The sequence below is a fragment of the Bidens hawaiensis genome, unplaced genomic scaffold (genome assembly GCF_021521415.1).
Source record: "Bidens hawaiensis isolate Kalapana, Puna unplaced genomic scaffold, B.hawaiensis_p1.1 tig00003902_1, whole genome shotgun sequence".
In the NCBI taxonomy this organism is placed as follows: Eukaryota; Viridiplantae; Streptophyta; class Magnoliopsida; order Asterales; family Asteraceae; genus Bidens; species Bidens hawaiensis.
The window spans coordinates 947,328-972,319 of NW_027491226.1; the positions used below are offsets into that span (position 1 = coordinate 947,328).

At 40.7% G+C, this 24,992-nt stretch overlaps 2 protein-coding genes and 3 pseudogenes across 4 annotated transcripts; 3 read left to right on the forward strand and 2 right to left on the reverse strand.

Moving 5' to 3' along the window:
• Window positions 1-300: 300 nt before the first annotated feature.
• On the forward strand, window positions 301-5,324 carry LOC143624611 (serine carboxypeptidase 1-like). Of its 2 annotated transcripts, none has more exons than XM_077095198.1 (8): window positions 301-705; window positions 778-885; window positions 963-1,234; window positions 1,317-1,562; window positions 1,631-1,737; window positions 1,835-1,930; window positions 4,993-5,098; window positions 5,179-5,324. In XM_077095198.1, the coding sequence occupies exons 1-8, from the start codon at window positions 333-335 to the stop codon at window positions 5,227-5,229; spliced, it is 1,359 nt and encodes a 452-aa protein (XP_076951313.1). In that variant the 5' UTR covers window positions 301-332; the 3' UTR covers window positions 5,230-5,324. The 2 variants fall into 2 exon arrangements, with proteins under 2 accessions (XP_076951313.1, XP_076951312.1); XM_077095197.1 differs by lacking the exons at window positions 4,993-5,098; window positions 5,179-5,324 and adding exons at window positions 2,003-2,108; window positions 2,188-2,327.
• Window positions 3,329-4,915, forward strand: LOC143624607 (serine carboxypeptidase 1-like). The gene is made up of 6 exons (XM_077095194.1): window positions 3,329-3,692; window positions 3,765-3,872; window positions 3,943-4,214; window positions 4,296-4,541; window positions 4,628-4,734; window positions 4,816-4,915. The coding sequence occupies exons 1-6, from the start codon at window positions 3,329-3,331 to the stop codon at window positions 4,913-4,915; spliced, it is 1,197 nt and encodes a 398-aa protein (XP_076951309.1).
• A 9,175-nt stretch (window positions 5,325-14,499) lies between the features above and the next one.
• On the forward strand, window positions 14,500-16,694 carry LOC143624613 (serine carboxypeptidase 1-like; annotated as a pseudogene). Its single transcript, XR_013152146.1, has 8 exons — window positions 14,500-14,868; window positions 14,934-15,041; window positions 15,109-15,380; window positions 15,454-15,699; window positions 15,764-15,870; window positions 16,182-16,277; window positions 16,360-16,465; window positions 16,551-16,694. The product of XR_013152146.1 is annotated as a serine carboxypeptidase 1-like (transcript).
• A 1,076-nt stretch (window positions 16,695-17,770) lies between these two features.
• Window positions 17,771-19,768, reverse strand: LOC143624587 (serine carboxypeptidase 1-like; annotated as a pseudogene).
• A 165-nt stretch (window positions 19,769-19,933) lies between these two features.
• On the reverse strand, window positions 19,934-21,778 carry LOC143624589 (pentatricopeptide repeat-containing protein At2g15690, mitochondrial pseudogene; annotated as a pseudogene).
• Window positions 21,779-24,992: the final 3,214 nt, after the last annotated feature.

Sequence of the window (24,992 nt, forward strand, 5' to 3'; positions counted from 1 at the left end):
AAAAAAAATTTAGCGTAAGCCCATGAAGAGTTCGGTTATAATAACCGAAGTGTTCGGTTATGGTGCAGTTTAAGACAATAATCAAACCGAACTGACCCATTCTCGACTCGGGAGGAGCCGAGGATGGGCATCTAAGCCCATGAAGAGGCGGCAACCTTGTATCAAGTTTGTTGTTTTCTTTCAGTTTTCAAACAATGAAAACATAGGATTTGTCACCTAAACTGTAAACTCAACAAAACATCAAACGTTACTTCCCACATGTATATATAAATAAATATATAATGCCTTTATATATATCTTCTAAACAACAACACAACATACATATTTGATCAATGAAGATTGCATTTCATTTGCTTGTTCATTTCAGTCTACTCGTGTTTGTGTCTTGCTATGGTGGCAACGGATACGACCCTCTTGAAAGCGCGTTAAAGATTCAACGTTCAAGAAGAACAATACGGAATCATGTAACTAAAGAGCATGCCAAAGTCGAGAACTCGTATATTCCGGTCTACGTGGGCACACAAGACGGGTTGAAGGATGCTGACAAGATATCAGAGTTGCCAGGTCAGCCAGCTGGAACAGACTTTGACCAGTACTCGGGGTATGTAACGGTCGACCCAAACCATGGCAGAGCACTGTTCTACTATCTTACAGAGTCACCAGCCAACTCTTCCACTAATCCTCTTGTACTCTGGCTCAATGGAGGTAATAATAATATTTTCTTTTTTGTTAAGTTATTTGTGTTTGCAAAGTTAAAAATGATATCAACCGTTACAGGGCCGGGCTGCTCTTCGTTTGGAAATGGGGCCATGATGGAACTTGGACCGTTTCGAGTTAATGCTGATACTACAACACTGTCAAGGAATAAATATGCATGGAACAATGGTAAGAATCATAATTCTTTTATATCTTTAATAATAACATAAACCTGGTAAGCATTATATTATATATAATCTTTGCAGTTGCAAATGTACTGTTCTTGGAATCCCCTGCTGGAGTTGGATTTTCTTACTCAAACACGACTACAGATTATCAAACCGGAGATATACAAACCGCAAAAGATTCATACACATTTCTGGTCAACTGGTTAGAAAGATTCCCGGAATACAAAACTAGAGATTTTTACATTACTGGCGAAAGCTATGCAGGGCATTACGTGCCTCAACTCGCACAATTAATTCTTCAAAATAACAAGATAACCAATCAAACTGTCATTAACCTTAAAGGAATCGCTGTAAGTGTTAATGTATTATCTATCTGCATCTGTTTGAAAGTATCCTTTTGATATGTTGATGTTGGTATTATCTATTATGCAGATTGGAAATGCATATGTTGATGATGAAACGGAAAACACAGGAATGTTCGATTATTTCTGGTCACATGCGATCATTTCTGATGAAATTCATGAAGGGATCATCTCTAACTGCAATTTTTCAGAGAATGCAACCATAACACAGGCGTGCGATGAATATCAGGGTCAAGCAACAGCTGCTAGAAGCAACATCTACTTCTATGACATATATGCTCCCTTATGTTCATCATCAAGCAATAGCACCCCCTCAGTAAGCTCTCAACATAGTCCATATTATATTCACACGGAAGTAATATTAACTTAACATGGTTGATACAGATATCAGAATTTGATCCATGCACGGACAAATACATCTATACCTACTTGAACACTCCTGCTGTGCAACAGTTGCTTCATGCGAAACCGGTTCAATGGGAATCTTGCAAGTAATACACTAATACCAACTTTTGATCACAATCATGTTTATAATTTCAAAAAGGTGAACACTTTGAAACGTGCATATAATCTTTATACAAAATGCAGCGAGTTGATTGGTCTATTCTGGAAGGACATGCCTTTTACGGTGCTGCCTGTGATTCAAGATCTAATGGCCAGTGGAATAAGTGTTTGGATATATAGGTAAATTAATTTAATAATATATGTGTTTATATACTTAACCGATTATAACATACAGAAAACATAAAAATGCAGTGGCGATACAGATGGTAGAGTACCGGTGACTACAAGTAGATATTCTATAAACAAACTGCAAACATCAGTCAAGACTCCTTGGTACCCATGGATGTATCAAGGCGAGGTCGAACGCGTTTTATGCAATCCTTAATTTTTTAGTTAACTAAATTATTTACGGATATATGTTTGTTTGGGGTTTTTAGGTTGGTGGATATGTTGTGGGATACGAAAACTTAACGTTTGTGACCATAAGAGGAGCCGGACACTTCGTCCCAAGCTACCAACCAGCTCGCGGACTTGCATTCTTCTCGTCCTTTTTGGAGGGAAAGCTTCCATGAACCATTATCCAATCTCCACATTTGGATTTCTAAAACTTCAAGGATGAAAGTGTTAAGATTGATCTTCAGTCACGGCCTCGATTTCTAGTTATTTGTTTTGAGTTTTTAGGACAATATTACTTTAAAGATAATCTTATTGTGTATGATCATAATAAGGGGTCATGTTCTACCCTGCAACAAGCATATTACCTTGGAAACGAGTATCATTTGATATCAGAAAACTAATGGAATTGGTACCAGGTATCGAACACGAACACGAACACACAGAACACGTTTGTTATTGAGAAAACTTCATAAAACTCAATTGTTCAGATTTCAATCTCCTAAAGCCCAAAGCACGGGTATTTATAATCTAACCTATCACGTTTAGACTACAACTAGGATTGCTAAATAATAAGACATGATAATTATACTAAAAATTAAATCTGAGCACATTTAATTGTTTATAGTTATCCACTCCTTAAATCATGTTTACTTAGCCTTGCATGCCAAGTAACGCCCTTGAACCGAAATTCCCAACATAATAATAATATAGAGCAAGCAATCTTAAAAAATATATTAGACATTGAAACTTAAAATAAAGAAATATTATAAGTATAGTTTAGTATTTGTAGTTTCAAGTCATTTTTCGTGTGAGATTAAGATCGAGTTTAATTATACAATAATTTTATTACCAATGAGTAAATTTTAACCACCTAAGATTATAAACAGGTATATCGGATATCCATTACAATAGTCCAAAACTGAACTTTTGAGGTGGGCTCTGGTCAATCCCCCACTTGTGCATCTTCAAAGTATATTAACTGACGCCTTGTTTATATACCATAGAACCTTGTATCTTGTTTTTGTCATTTTCTTTCAGTTTTCAAGCAATGAAAACATAGTTTTGTCACTTTGACCATAAATTTAACTATAAGAACCACCCCAGTTACTTCCTGCAACTATCCATGTGTACAGTATATAAATGCTCTTATATCTAAGCAGCAGCAAAACATACATTTAATCAATGAAGATTGCATTTCATTTGTTTGTTCATTGCAGTCTACTCGTGTTCGTGTCTTGCTACGGATACGACCCTCTTGAAAACGCGTTAAAGATTCAACGTTCAAAAAGAACAATACCAAATCATGTAACTAAAGAAGATGCAACAGTCGGGAACTCGTATACTCCAGTCTACGTGGGCCCAAAAGACGGGTTGAAGGAGGCTGACAAGATATCAGAGTTGCCAGGTCAGCCAGCCGGCACGGACTTTGACCAGTACTCAGGGTATGTGACCGTTGACCCAAGCCACGGAAGAGCACTGTTTTATTATCTTGCAGAGTCACCAGTCAACTCTTCCACTAATCCTCTTGTACTCTGGCTCAATGGAGGTAATAATAATAATACTCTTTTTCTTAATCATTTGTGTTCATGAAGTAAAAAGATGATATCAACCGTTGCAGGGCCTGGCTGCTCTTCATTTGGAAATGGGGCCATGATGGAACTTGGACCCTTTCGAGTCAACGCTGATAATACGACACTGTCACACAATAAATATGCATGGAACAAAGGTAAGACTCTTGTGCGTGTGTATACATATACATATGACATATTTATAATTATGGATTATAAACTCTGCAGTTGCAAATGTTCTTTTCTTGGAATCCCCTGCTGGAGTTGGATATTCTTACTCGAACACGTCTTCAGATTATATAACTGACGACGTACAAACCGCAAAAGATTCATATACGTTTCTTATTAACTGGTTAGAAAGATTCCCGGAATACAAAACTAGAGACTTCTACATAGCGGGAGAAAGCTATGCAGGACATTATGTGCCTCAACTCGCACAGCTAATCCTTCAAAACAACAAGATCACGAATCAAACTGTCATTAACCTTAAGGGAATTGCTGTAAGTGTTGGATTTACCAGTAACTTTAAACTCTTTGTTGATATTGGCTATGAGAATGAACTTGTTCATGTTATGCTGCAGATTGGAAACGCATATGTTGATGATGAAACCACATACACAGGAATATATGATTATTTCTGGACACACGCAATCATTTCTGATGAAATCCATGAAGGAATCATTTTCCACTGCAACTTTTCAGAGGGTGCGACCAGAACAGATGCATGTAATGACTATCAAAATCAGGCATTCGCTGCTAAAAGCAATATCTACTTCTATGACATATATACCCCTTTATGCTCATCATTTAGCAAAAGCACTCCATCAGTAAGATTTAATCTAAATACAGATTTGGAGAAACATATTCACATGCAACTATGAAAGTAAGTAATTAATTCACATAATTGATACAGATATCAGGATTCGATCCCTGCACAGAGAATTATGTTCATGGATATCTTAACACTCCTGTTGTGCAATTGTCGCTTCATGCAAAACCGGTTCAGTGGGAATCATGCAGGTAATACTAACCTTTGATCTTAAACATGTTTATACTAAGCAAAGTTTGAAACAATTACATATATATTGTTTTTGAATGCAGTGACTTTATCAATTCACATTGGAAGGACATACCTTTTACAGTGTTGCCTGTAATTCAGGATCTAATGGCCAGTGGAATCAGTGTTTGGATCTATAGGTAACTTAACTTAGTGATATATGTGCGTGTACATACCAAACGGGCTATAACATAACAGAAAAAAGACTCATGAAATTGCAGTGGAGATACAGATGGGAGAATACCAGTGACATCAAGTAGGTATGCTATAAACAAACTGCAAACATCAGTCAAGATACCATGGTACCCGTGGATGTACCAAGGCGAGGTAGCATGCCTTAGATTCGTTCCTAATTAAAATATTACTTATGTAAATGATACACTGAAATTTATATATGTTGTATTTAGGTTGGTGGTTATGTTGTGGGATACAAAAACCTAACATTTGTGACGATATGAGGAGCTGGACATTTGGTCCCAAGCTACCAACCAGGGCGTGCTCTAGCATTCTTCACTTCCTTCTTGGAGGGAAAGCTTCCTGCCGATCACTAAGTAAAACTGTAATATATAGTAGTATGTTACGATTGATCTTCAATCATGGGTTCAAGTTAGTTATACTTTTGTTGTGAGTGATCATAAGTTGTATTACAACCCTGATGTTTACACCATCTAGTCTGTATCAGTATCAATATTATATGTGCAACAGTTATAATAACCCATGAAAAGATTGGCATAATTTGGTAATCAGAGATATAATGCTACCTACATGCTAAAATTAGCAACACGAATATAAACTCAAAGAAGAAAACCAAGAATTTTACCTGGTTCACTCGGTTGATGTGAATCTTTGTCGTGGTAGCGAGCACAAACATCAAAGTTCACTAGTCAATAATTATGATTAACTTCAACTCTGCAGTAAATATTCACTTGAATTCATAGATATACACAATGAGTGGCAATCTTTTCTCCTAATCCCTTCCTTATATCATGATGAATATTCGCTTTTCCCTTGACAAAGCATATATATTGGCTTCATTTTGACATAGTATATTGTTGTGGTATGGTACTAAACCCAGCTTACGACCTTAATTTATTATGTTTGGCTTATTTTATTATATGGACTAATACAATGTTATTGGGCTGAGCTGGTTTTATGGAGGTAACCCTAACTGGGCTAGGCCCATTCGGGTACCATGATGGTGGCCATGAGGCTCCCTATATAAGGAGGTCTCCACCTCCTTATTAAGGTTGTTCTCAATAAAAGCCACCACCATAACCATTTTTGTGTCTGTAAACAAGAGATCCTCGAGATTTCTTAGCAGTCACCTCCACACCCCCAAAAACCATTGCAGATCTGAGCGGAGGAGAGCGAGATTTTGTTACATCATCCCGTAGAAGACGATCCGAACTATGCCTGGTACGTTTCGTGTTTCTTCATTGGCGCCATCACCTGTTACAACGGCAACAAAACCACTATTTCATCAATTTTCTCTCTGAAAATCTTCACCATGGTTTCCGGTGTTCGAAACAACGATCAAGTTCTGGAGGATAATGAGCTTGAGGATGTTAATGAGGGACATCAGGTTCTGAAGGCGCCGCGTGACACTACGCGCACCACCAGTAACCATCCCTTCAACACAACACCTCATAGTCAAACTGAAACTCCCCCAGACGATCTCACGTTCCAAAATCTGACTGGTACAAAACAAAAAGGACCAATGGGCCCGGAATTTGAAACCAATGACCCTAAAGAATGGCTCATAAACGAACAACGGCGTTTAATGGACAAATACAATGAGTTGGTAAAACACAAAAAGTTAGCCGATTTAACACAAAGGCTCGCATTTGATAAACAAACCATTCAGGGAACAACAAAAAAGACGCGCGCGCCGGAAGACGGTCATTCTGTTCACACCGAACAAGCTGATATTAGTGATGAGGAAGAGGTGCACAGCATGAAGAAGACGCGAGATACTCATGTAGGAGGTTCACAGCTTCGCGCACACATGCACATAGCACCTGGAGCCAAAGCTGATATGGATTTATACACACCATACAACCCACAAGCGAAAGGGCAAGTGGACGTAACCACACCATATAGGCCAGCCATCTTGGTAAAACATTCAAAATTCGCTGAGCGCATTGCGAAGGCTCCCATTCAACACAAAACCAAGATGCCAAGTGGTTTAGGCAAGTACGATGGTACAACAGATCCAGATGATTTCTTACAAGGTTTTTATAACACTGGAAACTTCGAAAGCTGGACGATGCCAACATGGTGTCACATGTTTGCTCGCTGCCTCACGGGTGCAGCGCGTGTCTGGTTCGAAAGCTTGCCGACAGGACAAATCGATGGGTTCGAAGAGCTATTGGAAAAGTTCCAGGCTCACTTTGTACAGCAGCGCAGACACACACGCGACCCCGATGACATCATGCACTGCGTACGCAGGAATGATGAAACCATTGAAGACTACATAACTCGTTTCAATCAGGAATCTCTTGCAATTGGAGGCATCACTGAACAACTCTTGCGCGTGGCCTTTATACAAGGTGCGCGCAGTGATCAACTCCGCAGAGCTCTCTTGAGCAGAGAAGGCATGCCAACCACTTGGGCTAAGCTTATGGAAGCATCGCGAGTCTTCGCGCGAAATGAAAAACAAATTGCCCAAGACAGAGCAAGAGATAAAGGGCATCAAACAGAAGCACCACGCAACAATGAAAGGAGGGGCAAACAAAACTCCGTATGGTCCAGGTTGCAACAAACCAATTATTCTCCCGCAGAAAAGCAAGCGCAACAAAGTTCACCCCAACCCCAAAAAGACATTCTTAATCGCGGAGAAGGTGACAAGAAGGAAGGCGGCAGAGAGCCTAACAGACCTCTACCAAGAATATGGACTCCCCTCACCAAAACGCCTTCGCAAGTGTTAAGCACAGAGAATATCTAGTTTAAAAACCCCAGGCCATTACTCCATAAGGGACCACCGAACAGTGGCAAATATTGTGAGTTTCACAAATCCACAGGGCACAACACCGATGCATGCCATCATTTGAAGGATGCGATCGAAAAAGATGTGAAATCAGGCAAGTTGGCTCACCTGGTAAAAAATTCAAGACCAGAGAACGAACAACCAGACGGAGCCTCAACCAGTAAAAAATTCAAAAGAATCTGTGTAGCTGAAGGAAGAAGGCAAGGGCAAGGATCGAGGAAGAGAAGCGCGCAAATCCAAGGGGATTGGCGCGAGCAACAAGTAATCTTTCCAAGAATCAGAGGAGGCCCGTCTATCAGCAGTCCTCTAGTCATCACTGCACACATCGCTCATTATGAGGTGTCAAGAGTCCTGGTGGACACGGTAGTGAGTCAGACATCATGTATGAGCAATGTTTCAGGAAGTTGGATCCAACAGACCAAGCAAGGCTCGAAGTTGTGAGTGCACCAATCTCGGGTGTCTCAAACGAAATTATTCACCCCCTAGGTCAGATACAATTCGAACTAACTATGGGGGATGAGAAGCACAAACGAGCTGAAATTGTCAACTTCCTGGTCTTGCCCACCACTTCATGCCATAGTATGATCTTGGGTAGAGGAACGATTGCCCAATTCAACGCCATACCGTCACCAGCGCATGGCGCGTTGGGGTTCCCAACACCAACAGGAGTAACATTTGTGTACCAAGATCATTTATGCGCAGTAATAAGTATACCTCGAGAGGGGAGAATGAAGCTTCCAGTGGCAAACAACGCGCCAGAGGAATGGATTCTCAACCCAAAATTCCCAGAACAAACAATCACAATCGGAGCTACGATATCAGATGACACAAGAGTGAGAATGAAAAGATTGCTCACAACGTATATGTCAGTCTTCGCGTGGCAACATTCTGATGTGACTGGGGTTCCGCGAGACCTGGCGCAGCACTCTCTCAACACATTCAAGTCCGTGGAGCCAATTGCTCAAAAGAAAAGAGTCATGGGAGACGAGAAGACAGAGGCCATGAATGAGCAAGTAGAAGATCTACTGAACATGGGTAGCCAATCCTGTGATGGTAAAGAAGAGCAATGGGTCATGGAGAATGTGCATTGATTTCAAGAACCTCAACAAGGCGTGTCCAAAAGATTGTTACCCCCTCCCAAACATTGACATGAAGGTGGACTCTGTGGCGCCATTTAAGCTCAAATGTTTCCTGGATGCCTATAAGGGCTATCACCAAATTCAAATGGCACCACAGGATGAAGACAAGACTGCTTTCAGAACTGACAAGGGTGTTTTCTGTTACACAAAAATGCCCTTTGGTTTGAAGAATGCAGGAGCCACTTACCAAAGACTCATGGATGCAATTTTCAACGAGCAGATTGGAAAAAACTTAGAAGTCTACGTGGATGATTTGGTGATTAAAAGCAGGGAGGAAAAACAAATGCTCAAAGACATCGAAGAAACCCTTCGGCGCCTAAAGGAAGTAAACATGAAGCTCAACCCGAGCAAATGCACATTCGGCGTGGAAGAAGGGAAATTTCTCGGCGTAATGGTCACCAAGGATGGTTTCAAGGTGAACGCAGAGAAGGTGGAGGCTATCCTCGGCATGCCCTCACCATCCACCATGAAGGAAGTTCAAAAGTTGAATGGTAGATTGGTATCAATTACCAGGTTCTTAGCAAACCATGCAAGCAAATCTACCCCATTCATAAACACATTGAGAAATTGCTTAAAGAAAAGCCAATTCAAGTGGACGTCTGAGGCCGAGCAAGCTTTCAGTGAGATAAAAGAATGTCTGATAAATCTGTCTGTGCTCACAGCTCCACTACCTGGTGAAACTTTAACGTTGTACCTGTCAGCAGGAGAGCGCGCCATTGGCGCAGTATTATTGGTGGATCGCAAGGGAATCCAAACACCAATTTATTATGTAAGTCGGGTGCTGACAGATCCTGAGACGCGCTACACCATCATAGAAAAGTTAGTTTTATCACTAACGCATGCGTCGCGCAAGCTTCACAGATATTTCAATGGTCATCCTATTGAAGTCCTGACTGATTACAACATCCAGCAAGTCTTGCGACGTCCCCAAAAACCATTGCAGATCTAAGCGGAGGAGAGCGAGATTTGGTTACATCATCCCGTAGAAGACGATCCGAACTATGCCTGGTACGTTTCGTGTTTCTTCATTGGCGCCATCCGTGGGACCACATCGAAAACGAGTCGCATCTTCGACTCTCCTTTTTTGACTTCTAGATCTGCTTTTTGGAAGAATGAGAGGGTGAAATATATCTGAAAACCTTTTCAGATCTGATAATTTTTCAGAAAAAGCTACCAGATTCGGACAATAATGCTCCGGATCTGTGACGGTTTTAATTAGATCTGACTGTGACGTCCAGATCTACTTTATTTCTGTGGCCAAAAATTCTAACGGTGCAAGATTTGCATTTTTTCCGGTAATACAGCCAAGATCCGGCGCAGAAATCTTCATATACGAGTTCATAATGCAAAAAATGAGCTTTTAGATCTGCTACCTTACAAAAAAAAAAGGATGGTGGTTGTTTCATTTTCTGTGCAATTTTGTCACGTAAAAGGGGACATTACATGACATGTGGGTCCCAGCTTCAATTGTCTTGTCATCCAGGGATGTCTTGTACAAATCTCATCAGAACAGTGCTGGCCAGATAGACTCCGCCTCCTTCTTCTATTCAGCTCCGTCGGGGATGTCTCCGCCATCAAGGCGCCATACATGTGCGCCGCCGAGGATCTGCACCGCGCGGCCATCCATGAGCCCTGGCGTGAATCAACACCGCGCGTCATTGCGGACCATATAAGCGCTCTGGCTTTCCAACACCACCACTGTGATGTCCATTCCGCGCCCATAAGCAACAGTGCGCCACCGCGGTTCGATACACCGCCACCACGCGTGCGCCACCGCGGTTCGATACACCGCCACCACGCGTGCGCCACCGCGGTTCGATACACCGCCACCACGCGTGCGCCACCGCGGTTCGATACACCGCCACCACGCGTGCGCCACCGCGGTTCGATACACCGCCACCACGCGTGCGCCACCGCGGTTCGATACACCGCCACCACGCGTGCGTCACCGCGGTTCGATACATCGCCACCACGCATGCGCCACCGCGGTTCAATACATCGCCACCATGCATGCACACCGTCGCGGATCAACATTCCGCCACCATTCATTCGCGCCACCTTGAGGCAACATCGCGCCGCCATAAAGCAGCAGCGCGTCGCCGCGGATCACGATGCACCGTCGCGGGCCAATACTCCGCCACCATGCATGCACACCGTCGCGGATCAACATTCCGCCACCATTCATTCGCGCCACCTTGAGGCAACAGCGCGCCGCAATGAAGCAGCAGCGCGTCGCCGCGGATCACGATGCGCCGTCGCGAGTCAATACTCCTCCGCCACCATACATGCGCACAGTCGCGGATTAACATTCCGTCAACATTCATGCGCGCCACGACAAGTGAACCTCGCCACCGCGTAATGTCATTGCGCCACCACGCGTACACGCCACCGCGGATAACCATCTGGCCGCCATGGTGCATGCCACCATGCATGAGTTCCACCGCTATGAAGCAGCAGCGCGCCATCACGCATGCGCGCTGGCGCCGAGCACCGCACCACCGCGATCCAACACCTCGCCACCGTGCATGCGCATCGCTAAACAACACACCGCCATCATACTTGCGGATCACCACTACGCAATCACGTCACAAAAGAACACTGCGCCACATGCGTGGGCGCCGTCGCGGAACAACACCGCGTCATTATGGATGGGCGCCTCCAAAAATTTGGTTTCTTACATCCGCATCACTGTTCAAGTGGGAAGACATGAAGGCCGCCATCACGAAGACCACCATGCTTGTTATTTGTAATCCGTTCACGGCGTGTCAACCGCTTTCTCATGCGCGTAGGCGGACAAAAACAGGCACGGCGGATTAACACCCGCCACCGCGGATCACATACACACTAGCATACCAACAGCGCCACTATAGCAGGGTGGAATACAAGTCACGTCGCATGCGCGCCACCGCGGATCAACATTCTGCCACCGCAGTCGCAGATCAACCCTTCCGCCACTCTACACGCGCACCGCCATGATGCTTGCGCGCAGTCACGTATCCCATTCCACCAACTTGATCCGGTGGGTAAAACTCCGCCGTCGCGGAATGCATGCGACCTTCTTGAAGTTCAATGCTAACTCCGGCAATTACGAACTCCATCCAACCATCCCAAATGTTCAAAATGGTGGCAGGAACGTGCAGAGGCAAAATGATTTAAAAGAGGAAGGAATTATTTCCAATTTTTCATAACAGCCCCTCATCCGCCCATGTGATTAAAACTTTATTAACAAGTTTATTATTACAAGTTCAATGCTCCTAACATTATTTAGCAGCAATGAACTGGGGGACTATCGTGGTATACCACCACTACATTATCGCGATGGAAGACATCCGAATCTTAGGTCGGGAGCCTAATAATATCCCACATGGCCACGCGCCAAACATAAAGGTCGGGAGCCTAATAATGTCCCACATGGCCACGCGCCAAACATAAAGGTCGGGAGCCTAATAATGTCCCACATGGCCACGCGCCAAACATAAAGGTCGGGAGCCTAATAATATCCCAAACGGCCACGCGCCAAACATAAAGGTCGGGAGCCTAATAATATCCCACATGGCCACGCGCCAAACATAAAGGCCGGGAGCCTAATAATATCCCAAACGGCCACGCGCCAAACATAAGGGTCGGGAGCCTAATAATATCCCACATGGCCACGCGCCAAACATAAAGGTCGGGAGCCTAATAATATCCCACATGGCCACGCGCCAAACATAAAGGTCGGGAGCCTAATAATATCTCAAACGGCCACGCGCCAACGTAGGTTGGGCACACCTCATAATTTGCCCGAGGATGGGAACCTTGTAATACATCCACTTTTAGTTGATATGTTTTTGCAGGTTCGGCTACGAGTCGCACAAGCACCTATGACATTATTATTATTATCTGGCCGTTTGTGCCTCCATTATTATTTTGAAGACAATCCGGGATAGTCATCCTGCGTAGAAGAGGCCCTTGTGGGCCAGTCATTATCATCATATTATAGCTCATAAGCCGCAACTCGCGCATGCTTCATTATTTTATAGCTCGTAAGTCGCCTCGCGCGCAAGCTTCTTTATTTTTATAGCTCGTAAGCTGCCTCGCGCGCAAGTTGCATTACATTATTATCGAGATGCGCACTCTATCTTTTATCAGGCCCCGCGCCACTATTGTTATGATGCGTGCTATATCTTATTCATGCCAGTGCACCATTATTATCATAAGGATCACAACATGTCACCATCATGGAGAAAACCTCTCAAAACTCAAAGACAATAAAGACAAGGCCGAAGAAAGGGGAAAAAACCGCCTCATATCCTAACACACCTTATGAAGTCCAGCGCTCCACCTAAACGCTTGCACGCCTAGGAGCAACACTTGACTTGGGGGGCTTGTAGGGGTATGGTACTAAACCCGGCTTACGACCTTAATTTATTATGTTTGGCTTATTTTATTGTATGGACTAATACAATATTATTGGGCTGAGGGGGTTTTGTGGAGGTAACCCTAACTGGGCTAGGCCCATTAGGGTACCATGATGGTGGCCATGAGGCTCCCTATATAAGGAGGTCTCCACCTCCTTATTAAGGTTGTTCTCAATAAAAGCCACCACCATAACCATTTTTGTGTCTGTAAACAAGAGATCCTCGAGATTTCTTAGCAGTCACCTCCACACCCCCAAAAACCATTGCAGATCTGAGCGGAGGAGAGCGAGATTTGGTTACATCATCAAGTAGAAGACGATCCGAACTATGCCTGGTACGTTTCGTGTTTCTTCATATATGAACTAGAAGAGCTAAGGGCATGCATGCTCGGTTCTATGTTACTACAATAATATTACCCTAGTAATAGAAAATATAAATAGTTTGTTTTACTATTTTTTTCCTTTGAATGGCTCCTAATCTACTCCTATAATTAAACCACGCAGTTACTAATGGTGGTACCATCTTTAACGACATATAAGACACAAATAGTGTTTATGGTCCAGTTTGATCGGTTTGGTTAGAAAAGATAAACCAGAACCGGTTGGATCGGTCCAGTTCCATCTGGGCCGATTCGTTTCATATGTTGTTCGGTTTTTGCTGCATTTACCCACATATGAAAAAAATAATAATAAATATTGAAATTATTAAAAATACAAAAACGTTAGAAGTGTAGTAGAGTGCATTGATATTTCAAGTCATTTTTCATGTGAGTTTAAGATGGACTCGGGTGAAGAGAATCCCAACAGGTAAACTTTAACCACCTAAGATAATAAACGGATATACCTATTACCCGTGTGGGAATCCACGAAGCCGACAAGTAATGAGTTGACGGATAGATGAGACACAATTTTACAATTGGGTACGGAAATAAGATTTCTAAAACCTGTCCCAAAAGCACGGGGTTGACTCTGGACTAGTCCCCCAAACTTGTGCATCCAAAGTATATTAAAATGAAAATTGATGTCTTCTTTCTATTGTTTTCTTTTGGTTTTCAAACAATGAAAACATAGGATTTGTCACTCCAACTGTAAACTCAACAAGACGTCGTTACTTACCACGTCCACGAGTATCCATCTCTCTCTCTATATATATATGAACACTTTTATATCTTTTAAGCAACAGCACAACATTAGTCTTAAATCAATGAAGATTGCATCCCATTTGCTTGCTCATTTCAGTCTACTCATTTTCGTGTCTTGTTACGGTGGCAATGGTTATGATCCTCTTCAGAACGCATTAATGATTCAACGTTCGAAAAGAGCATTGCATCATGTAAGTAAACAAGCTGCTACGTATGAGAATTCATATATTCCGGTCTATGTAGGCCCTCAAGACGGGTTAAAGGATGCTGACAAGATATCAGAGTTGCCAGGTCAGCCAGCCGGAACTGACTTTGACCAGTACTCAGGGTATGTGACTGTTGATCCAGTCACGGAAGAGCACTGTTTTACTATCTTGCAGAGTCACCAGCTAACTCTTCCACTAATCCTCTTGTACTCTGGCTCAATGGAGGTAAATATAATTTCTTTTTAATTCATTTGTGCTCATATACTAAAAAATGATAAATAGCCTTGCAGGGCCGGGCTGCTCTTCGTTTGGAAACGGGGCCATGATGGAACTTGGACCGTTTCGAGTCAATGCTGATAATACGACACTGTCACATAACAAATATGCATGGAACAACGGTAAGGCTCGTGTGTGTGTGTATACACATGCGTAACATTTTTAAATTATGGATTATAAACTTTGCAGTTGCAAATGTCTTGTTCTTGGAATCCCTGGCTGGAGTTGGGTTTTCTTACTCAAACACGTCTTCAGATTATATAACCGGAGACAAACAAGCCGCAAAAGACTCATACACATTTCTAGTTAACTGGTTAGAAAGATTCCCGGAATACAAAACTAGAGATTTCTACATCACAGGAGAAAGCTATGCAGGCCATTATGTGCCTCAACTCGCACAACTAATTCTTCAAAACAACAAGATCACGAATAAAACTGTCATTAACTTAAAAGGAATTGCTGTAAGTGTTGAATATACTAGTAACTTTGAACTATTTAATTTGGTGATATGAACATGTTCATGTTACGCTTCAGATGGGAAATGCATATGTTGATGATGAAACGGAGAACACAGGAATGTTTGACTATTTCTGGACACACGCGATCATTTCTGATGAAATCCACGAAGGAATCATTTCCAACTGCAATTTTTCCCAGAGTGCAACCATCACAGCTGCATGTATTGACTACCAAAGTCAGGCATTCGCTGCTAAAAGCAACATCTTTATCTATGACATCTATGCCCCTTTATGCTCACCAGTCAGTAATAGCACTCCATCGGTGAGTTTAATCTAAATACACATATTTGCAAAGCTGTATTCACAATTTTACATGATTGTAACAGATATCAGGATTTGATCCCTGCACCAAGAGTTATATTCACGAATACCTCAACACTCCTGTTGTGCAACAGTCGCTTCATGCAAAGCCAGTTAAATGGGAATCTTGCAAGTAATACACTAATATAAAATTTTTGATCTCAAAGATATATCATCATCATCATCATCGTACTCAGTATATCCCACCAATAGCAATGCTATGGTAGGGTCTGAGGAGGGTAAGATGTAGACAGCCTTACCTCTATCCCATAGGGATAGAGAGGCTGCTTCCGGTGAGACCCCCGGCTCGATAGTAGTTTTGCATCAAGCCTTGGACATAACGTTATTCTCAAAGATATATGTTCATATATAAAAACAAGTACAAATGTACATTATCTAGCTCGATCAGTCGATCTTTATACAAGACATCGTCTTTGAATGCAGTTACTTCATCAATACACACTGGCAAGACATGCCTTTTACAGTGTTGCCTGTGATTCAGGATCTAATGGCGAGTGGAATAAGTGTTTGGATCTACAGGTAACTAAGTTTAATAACATCTATGTGTGTATTTATGTAACCCGATTATAACGTAACGGAAAAAGGACTTATAAAATTGCAGTGGAGATACCGATGGGATAGTACCAGTGACAACAAGTAGGTATTCTATAAACAAACGACAAACATCAGTCAAGACACCATGGTACCCGTGGATGTACCAAGGCGAGGTAAAAAGCCATCTATATGATCCTTATTTAAATAGTTATTATATAACACTAAATGATATATTGAAATTTATTTATGTTATGTTAGGTTGGTGGATATGTTGTGGGATACGAGAACCTAACATTTGTGACGATAAGAGGAGCTGGACATTTCGTGCCGAGCTACCAACCGGGGCGTGCTCTAGCATTCTTCACTTCCTTCTTGAAGGGAAAGCTTCCTACCAATCACTAACACATGGGGGTTCGACTGTTCAAGTGATAACTTTCGTTGCTAGTAATTTTCAGAACAATATTTCTTTAAATCTATGTTTGTTGCTGCTTATCATTTTGCGGGTGATCATAAACTTTAATGATGTTTTCATCTCCTAGTCGATATCAATATTACATGTGCAACAACTAGAATTAATATGCGGTGAAAGATTGGCATCAATTGGTAGTCAGATATTTATTGAATTCATAGACACATCAATGAGTAAATTTTGGTTTCATTTTGAAAAAGACTAAACTAGAAGAGCCAGGGGAATGTATGCCCGGTTCTGTGCTACCAAGGGCACAAATGTTTGAATATAATATCTACTCGGTTGTGTTGAAACGCTCGGGTTAATTGCCAACTTTGCAATCCTTACAAGTGCTTGCACATCTGGTTGTACCACTGATTGGGAGTTGGGGCCACTCTTTGTTGGAGTTAATTCCCGAACCTAGTTGTGGGTCGGGAAGGTGGGGCCGGTTTAAGCTAATGGATCAATCTCATTAATTAATTAGTTATTGTAATTAGAGATAATTATCTATTTTATTTATTAGGTAGAGATGGAATTTTGTTTGATAGATAAATAGGAGTTGTGTGCGACTCTAATTGTAATCGAGCCTCTATATAGCCCAAAGAATTCATGTTAGGGTTAAGAGAATTGATCAAGTTTTGAGTTATTTTCTTGATTAATAAAACTGGTGAGTTGTGCCAAATATATTCTCGTGTTTAATTCGATCTGGGCTTTTACTCTTGGTGACTCCAAGAGTCCGAGGCAGGACAAAATCAGTTACCCATATCAATAAGTGGTGGGACAGTACGGCTTGTCCTCGAGCACCCAAGGGTGCCGCATGCATAGGGCCTTGAAGACAACTAGCTTAGCTTGAACACCACACACCATTTATCCAAATTTTGTACCACCACTCATTTATGTCAACTTTTCATGGTATGTTGCACATGTAAAATTGATACCAACTAGAAGATAAAAACATCATGGATGTAATACAACTTATGATAACTCACATCAAAGTTACTGCTTGAACCCATGTGTGTGGATCAATCTTAACATACTATTCTTCAAGTTTTAGTTAGTGATTGGGAGGATGCTTTCCCTCCAAGAAAGAAGTGAAGACTGCTAGCGCACGCCCTGGTTGGTAGCTTGGCACGAAATGCCCAGATCCTCTTATGGTCACAAATGTCAGGTTTTCGTATCCAACAACATATCCACTAACCTAAATAACATAAGCAAGTTTCAATATATCACTTAATAATAGAAAACTATTTACATAAGGATTGAATATAAGGCCTTTTACCTCCACTTGGTACATCCATGGGTACCATGGCATCTTGACTGATGCTTGCAGTTTGTTTATAGAATATCGGCTTGTCGTCACTGGTACACTCCCATCCGTATCTCCACTGTGATTTTATATTTTTTGTTATGTTATAGTCAGTTAGGTATATACACACAGACATATACTGTTTTAAGTCACCTGTAGATCCAAACACTTATTCCACTCGCCATTAGTTCCTGAATCACAGGCAACACTGTAAAAGGCATGTCTTTCCAGTGTAGACCGATGAATTTACTACATTAAATACAAAATCTTTTAGCTAGATGAACATCTTTGAGATTAAAAGTTAGTCTTACTTGCAAGATTCCCACTGAACCGGTTTTGCATGAAGCGACTGTTGCACAAGAGGAGTGTTCAGGTATCCGAGAATATAAGTGTCAGTGCATGGATCAAATCCTGATATCTGTATCAATTATGTGAAGTATTTAGATTACAGTCCTCCAAAAATGTGTATTTAGGTTAAATCTTACTGATGGAGTGCTATTGCTGAATGGTGAGCATAAAGGGGTATAGATATCATAGGGGAAGAAGTTGCTCAGAGCAGCGCGTGTCTGATATTGATAATCAAGACATGCATCTGTTACGGTTGCACCCTCAGAAAAATTGCAGTTGGAAATGATTCCTTCATGGATTTCATCTGAAATTAACGAGTGTGTCCAGAAATAATCAAACATTCCTGTGTATCGTGTTTCATAATCAACGTATGCATTCCCAATCTGAAGCATAACATGCACATGTTCATTCTTCACTTTGGTATCAACAAAAGGTTACTAGTAAATCCAATACTTACAGCAATTCCTTTAAGGTTAATGACAGTTTGTTTAGTGATCTTGTTGTTTTGAAGAATTAACTGCGCGAGTTGAGGCACATAATGCCCGGCATAGCTTTCTCCCGTTATGTAAACATCTCTAGTTTTGTATTCCGGGAATCTGTCTAACCAGTTAACTAGAAACGTGTATGAGTCTTTTGTGGTTTGTTTGTCTCCGGTTTTATAATCGGAAGACGTGTTTGAGCAAGAAAATCCAACTCCAGCCGGGGACTCCAAGAACAAGACATTTGCGACTGCAAAGATTACAATCCATCATTTCAAAAATGTTACATATATATGTATAAACACGCACACAATAAGGAGTCTTACTGCTGTTCCATGCATATTTATTACGTGACAGTGTCTTATTATCGACACTGACTCGAAACGGTCCAAGTTCCATCATGGCCCCATTTCCAAACGATGAGCAGCCCGGCCCTAGAACGGTTAATATCATTTGTTAGTTCATGAACACACTTGACATTAAAAAATTGAAAATATTATAATTACCTCCATTGAGCCAGAGTACAAGAGGATTAGTGGAAGAGTTGACCGGTGACTCTGCAAGATAGTAGAACAGTGCTCTTCCATGGATCGGGTCAACAGTTACATACCCCGAGTACTGGTCAAATTCTGTTCCGGCTGGCTGACCTGGCAACTCTGATATCTTGTCAGCATCCTTCAACCCGCCTTGTGGGCCCATGTAGACCGGTGAGGTTGGATACTCGACTGTGTTACCTTCATTGCTTGCATGATTCAATGCCGGTCTTCTTGAACGTTGGTCTTCTTGAACGTTGGATCTTTAAAGTGTTCTCAAGAGGGTCATAACCATCGCCACCGTAGCAATACACAAGCACAAGTAGACTAAAATGAATAGACAGTTGAAATCCGTTCTTCATTGATTGTAGTTATGTTGTTCTGCTATTTAGATGTTTACAGAAACATTTATATATGCATATGAATATTGTGGGAAATAACGAGGTTTGTCCTTGACCATTTTATAGTTTTTAATGATAAAAACCATGTTTCCTGTTTGGAAAACAAAAGATAACAACTAAGCTTCATACAAGGATGCTGGTTTTATATTACATATATAGCACTTTGTTATGCATTGATGTTATTTAATATCCGTTACTCGTCTATCATGTGTTGTTTAGCATCAAACAGTCGAGTGAAACCGTTTACAACGATAAAACTAGGATTAAATATAACAAAAGAGGAAAACAAACTTAATACATGAAAATGTATGTAGCAAATCATAAACCGCCAAACATCATCACTCGCCCTATTTGGCCACAATAAAACCGAATTCATTGCTAGCACTAGAACAACGATCCATCTATTAATGCTTCAAACATAACCTAGTAGATCATAACCACATCATGTTGGAGCAATAACACCGTTCACCAGTAATCTCCACAAGAACACTTTCCGTCCTTGAAATGATGAAACCTTTTATTATCTCTAACAATCAACTCCCTACCCACAATCCTTGACATAATCTTGATAGCATTGTGACAATCACCACAAACACGAAGATTCTTGATAATCCTTAACGGCGTTCTTGCTGGAGTCGATATCAACCCATAAGCGATCGCCAGCCGTTCACTATGATAAAGCAAAGCCTGCTCTTTAGCTTCTTGATCAATATCATGAAGAACATATCTAGTATCCGGTACATAGCTCTGTTCTTTATTAGCAGCCCTAAACTTTTCTTCATCTTTGTAAAGTGTCGGGTTTCTAAACTCACCAACCCTGTTCTTACCCTCGAGCATGCTGATAGCAGTATACTTTTTAGGAAGTGGGGTTGGGATTTTCTTGGGGTCGGCTTTGGACGGGTCGAAACTGATTAATATCTCCTCGGCTCGGTCTTCAAGATCAACATCTCCATGAATTCTAGCATAGTTCATTACAGCTTCCCATATTTCTAATGTGGGTTCAAACGGAAGCTTCTCGATGTACTCCAAAGCTTCAGCAAGATGCCCCGGTTTTCCAAACACACCGATCAAACCCAAATAATGCTCCATTTTAGGGCTAATTCCATACTCTTTCTGCATCGATTCAAAATGTAGAAACGCCTCCTCAATAGCATCCGCACCAGCACAAGAGTCCAAAACCGCAAGAAAAGTCTCTTCATTCGGTTGTAACCTGAGGTTTCTCATCTGCTCATACATCTCCAACCCGTCATCCCCTAACCCGTTCCCAGCATATCCGTTAATTATACAATGCCAAGACTCCATGTTTCTCTCAGGCATATGATCGAACACCCGGCGTGCATCCACCATGCTTCCACATTTACTATACATATCAATCACTTTATGATTCAACTGCACATCCCCCCGATAACTCGACCTCAAAAAGTAATCATGCACCTTCTTAGCCTCCTCAAGCTTCTTCAATTTCCCACATAACCCAAACAGAACATTAAAACACTCAGCATCTGCAAGCTCACCTTGACCCAGTAACTCAATAGCTTCCTTAAGCTTTCCCTCTTTACACACACTCAACAAATCAACTTTCTTGACACTAGGATTAGGGTTTTGTTGCTGTGGTGGATAATTTTGAATTGGGGCTTGCGGTGGATAATTTTGAGTTTGACGGTGATTAGGGTTAGGATTTTGGTACTGATTTTGTGGGTAAAAATTGGGCCTTTGATTGGGGTTTTGGTTGGGAACATTTGGGGGATAGTTTTGGCGAACTGGGTATCCTTGATTTGGATTATTATTATTATTCCAGTGATTGGGTTGTGGGTTCCACTGATTATTAGGGTTTGATTGAGGTTGGGAATTGAAGTGGTTTGGGGCAGCTGATGTGGAGAATGATTTGAGAGCGTTACGAGTGAAGATGGAAGAGTGTAAAGATCGTACCTTGCATGAAGTGGCTCTGCGAATCGCCATTAGAGAAGCCATTGCTGAGGTTTGTGGTGTTAAACCCTAATGATTATGAGTGATATGTGTGAAATGAGGTGAGAGATGGATTAATATGGGGTTCACGGGTCGGGTACGGTAGCTGCGAGAATACTGATAAATAATGCAAATTTAGTTCAAAAAGTTCATTTTTTGCATATGGATCATCTATGTTTTCTAATTCTTGTCAATTGCATCTAAATTACTAACTTCATTAAATCGAATTGTTAAGTCAAAAGTAGACATGTCTTTTCACTTTTTCTTTATTATATATAATAATGAGCAAAGTGCCAAAATCGTCCCTGAGGTTTGGTCACATTTGCGAATTTCGTCCAAAAATATTTTTTTTTCGTAATTAGACCTTTCCAGTTGTTGCCAATTTCTTCCAAATTGTTAACTCGGTCTAAATTCAATGTTAACTCGGGGGTGTTACCGTCCTTTTACATGCTTACTACTACTACTACTACTACCACTACTACTACTACTACTACTATTATTATTATTATTTAGTATATGTTTGTTCGATGACATATATAACATCTCACGATTCCTATGTTTGAATCCAATATAGTATCCGTTTGTTTATTCTTCTTTATTTTAGTCATATAAAGGGTTTAGCTTAGTGTAATAATAATAATAATAATAACAACAACAACGTAAACAAACATGTAAAAATACAGTAACCCCCCTGAGTCAACTTTGAATTTATACCGAGTTAACAATTTGTACGAAATTGGCAACGGTTGGGAAACATCGAGGGTCTAATTGCGAAAAAAAATACTTTTGGATGAAATTCGCAAATGTGACCAAACCCCAGGGACGATTTTGGCACTTTGCTCATTATATTATATATATAATAAAGAAAGAGTGAAAAGACATCTTAACGATTCAATTTAACGGGGTTAGTGATTTGGATGTAATTGACAATAATTGGGAAACGCGGATGGTCCATATACAACAAAGTAACTTTTTGGACTAAATTGTCATTATTTGCCAAAGCACAAGAACGAAAATAACACTTTACTCTTTTCGTTTATTTTATTTTGTTCGGGTTTGATTACTTTAGTATTTGTGTTAAGCGTATCGTGTTTGGCTTTTTTTTTAAATAAGATTAGACTCATTTTGGCAGCCCTAAATTATTAGCATATTGGATGGTGTGGAAGAAAGACCAAGGGGGCACACCACCACTTAGCCTTTGATACCGCATTATATCAATACAAGTGAGACACGTCTTGGAATGAAGAAGCAACAAAACAAGCATGGGTTGAGAAGGGACAAGGCAAAGTGTACCGCTACCACACGGGAACATCTTTTCGTTTGCTTTAGGTTGAGTAGTATCAGTTGGTGGTATGAGAATTGAGAATCATGAGATGCCTCACACACGAAATTAAGAAGCAACAAAGAATACTGGTATTATAAAAAGTTTTAAAACGAATAATATATTTTCTTTTTCTTTTTTTATTTGTTGAAAGTTTTCTTTAACTAACCCACCTCCCCAACACTCACTATTATAGGTATCTTGAATTCAATTTTCTATTAATTTGTCAAGTCAAACATGACATATCGATCCCATAATTTAAATAAAGTTCGGCTAAACTACATAAATTGTCTACTCTCAAATACAAACATAAAATTTAAAAAAGATTGACCTGACCTACTAAGTTAGTAGGTCAGGTCAATCTTTTTTAAATTTTATGTTTACTAACTGGGTTACAACCACCCGACTGTAAAAGAAACGGTTTAAAAGCATCGAAGTGATGGAAATCCGGTGTACGATATAGGTTTCATTAAAACCTACATATTCAAATGTTTTCCTTCTTATATCGATTGGCTTTTGACTTAACAAAATATAATTGTACCAAGGGATGGCAATCTTAACCTGTTATATAATAACTATTAAAAGAGAAGTGACGGTTATCTCAGTAAATATTACTGTAGATAACATTTATAATATTTTAATAGTAATGATAGTTTTGTTAGTTACTTTGCCTTTAGTTGGCATCTTTGTAATATTACATGTATATTACTTTTGCCTTTCATAATTGTTCATAACATCATATGCTTTCTCCATGATGATTTACAGTTTCTAAAGGCCTTAGTTGTACGACACATGTAATTTGTGTTTTTTTAAGTTTTTTATTATTTTTCTAACGGCTGATATTATTAAACCAAAAAAAAACTAGAGTAAGAGGCTAGACAAAACACAACAAACACCCAAAACAAAAAAATCAAAACAAAAAAGCGCACAACTTTCCTAATTCAAAATTTCCCCCTATTTTTCACCCATAGAAAGCTAAGATGTTTGATGTCTTCCTTGATTTTATTAACTGAGACTCTTTTATTATAAAAAAGTGTTTCATTTCTAGCCTTCCAAATACACCAACACGCTAGAAGGATGATAGCTTTGGTTTATCTTATCAACTCCAGGTGAATAGGTCATATTAAAAGCATACACCGAGTTTATGCCACACCAACTACTAATGGATTGTCATATTACGAACCGCCGATTCGTTTTCTTCATATAGCGGGCACCATTTTATTTCATTCACAACATTCCTTTTGAAGAGAGCATCCGATATCGCGATTCTACCCATATTGCGCCCGCCATCCAAAGAGGTTGATCTTCAATGGAACCCACCTATTTTGTAGTGAATCGGCCCTCTTTTCCAAAGTGCCCATTTCCACCTACGCCCCCGGCAATCATCCCAAAATTTTTGTAGTTCTAGAGAGGTGGAAGGCTCAATAATCCAGGTCCAATTAACTGAAGACCCTCCATCGTTTTCTCTCTAATCGTGCACCTTTTGTTTCTCTCCAAATTAAACAGTAACGGGAATTTTTGCACACTCCCCAACCTACCTGTCCAAAATAAGGTTTACCACACCCTCTTGTGATGGCTTTAAGTTTTGTATTTAGTAAATAAATAAATGATTTAATATACAGAATGTTTTGTTTGTTTTTATTTAATTATTTAATTCATCACGAGCAGGTAAAAATACTAGTTCTTCAACTAATGCCTAAACGTTGAAAAAGAATGCCAGGTTAAGTTTGTCCAAACTGACCCGTTTCTACGGACAGTCACAAAACCTTACCCGACAACCCATATAAAGGACAAACCAACTTCTATACCATCAAGCTTCTAGCCTGTTTTGATCAGACCCGTTTTAACCTGTAACCCAACATGGCAAGTCTATCCTGCCAAACTTTCGGTCTACAGTAA

Excerpts from the sequence above, each read along its gene's own strand:
- LOC143624611 (XM_077095197.1), top strand. The coding sequence starts at position 333 with ATGAAGATTGCATTTCATTTGCTTGTTCATTTCAGTCTACTCGTGTTT. Across the intron at positions 706-777 it reads TGTACTCTGGCTCAATGGAG|GGCCGGGCTGCTCTTCGTTT; the intron begins GTAATAATAATA and ends CAACCGTTACAG. Across the intron at positions 1,563-1,630 it reads CAAGCAATAGCACCCCCTCA|ATATCAGAATTTGATCCATG; the intron begins GTAAGCTCTCAA and ends TGGTTGATACAG.
- LOC143624607 (XM_077095194.1), top strand. The coding sequence starts at position 3,329 with ATGAAGATTGCATTTCATTTGTTTGTTCATTGCAGTCTACTCGTGTTC. Across the intron at positions 3,693-3,764 it reads TGTACTCTGGCTCAATGGAG|GGCCTGGCTGCTCTTCATTT; the intron begins GTAATAATAATA and ends CAACCGTTGCAG. Across the intron at positions 3,873-3,942 it reads TAAATATGCATGGAACAAAG|TTGCAAATGTTCTTTTCTTG; the intron begins GTAAGACTCTTG and ends TAAACTCTGCAG.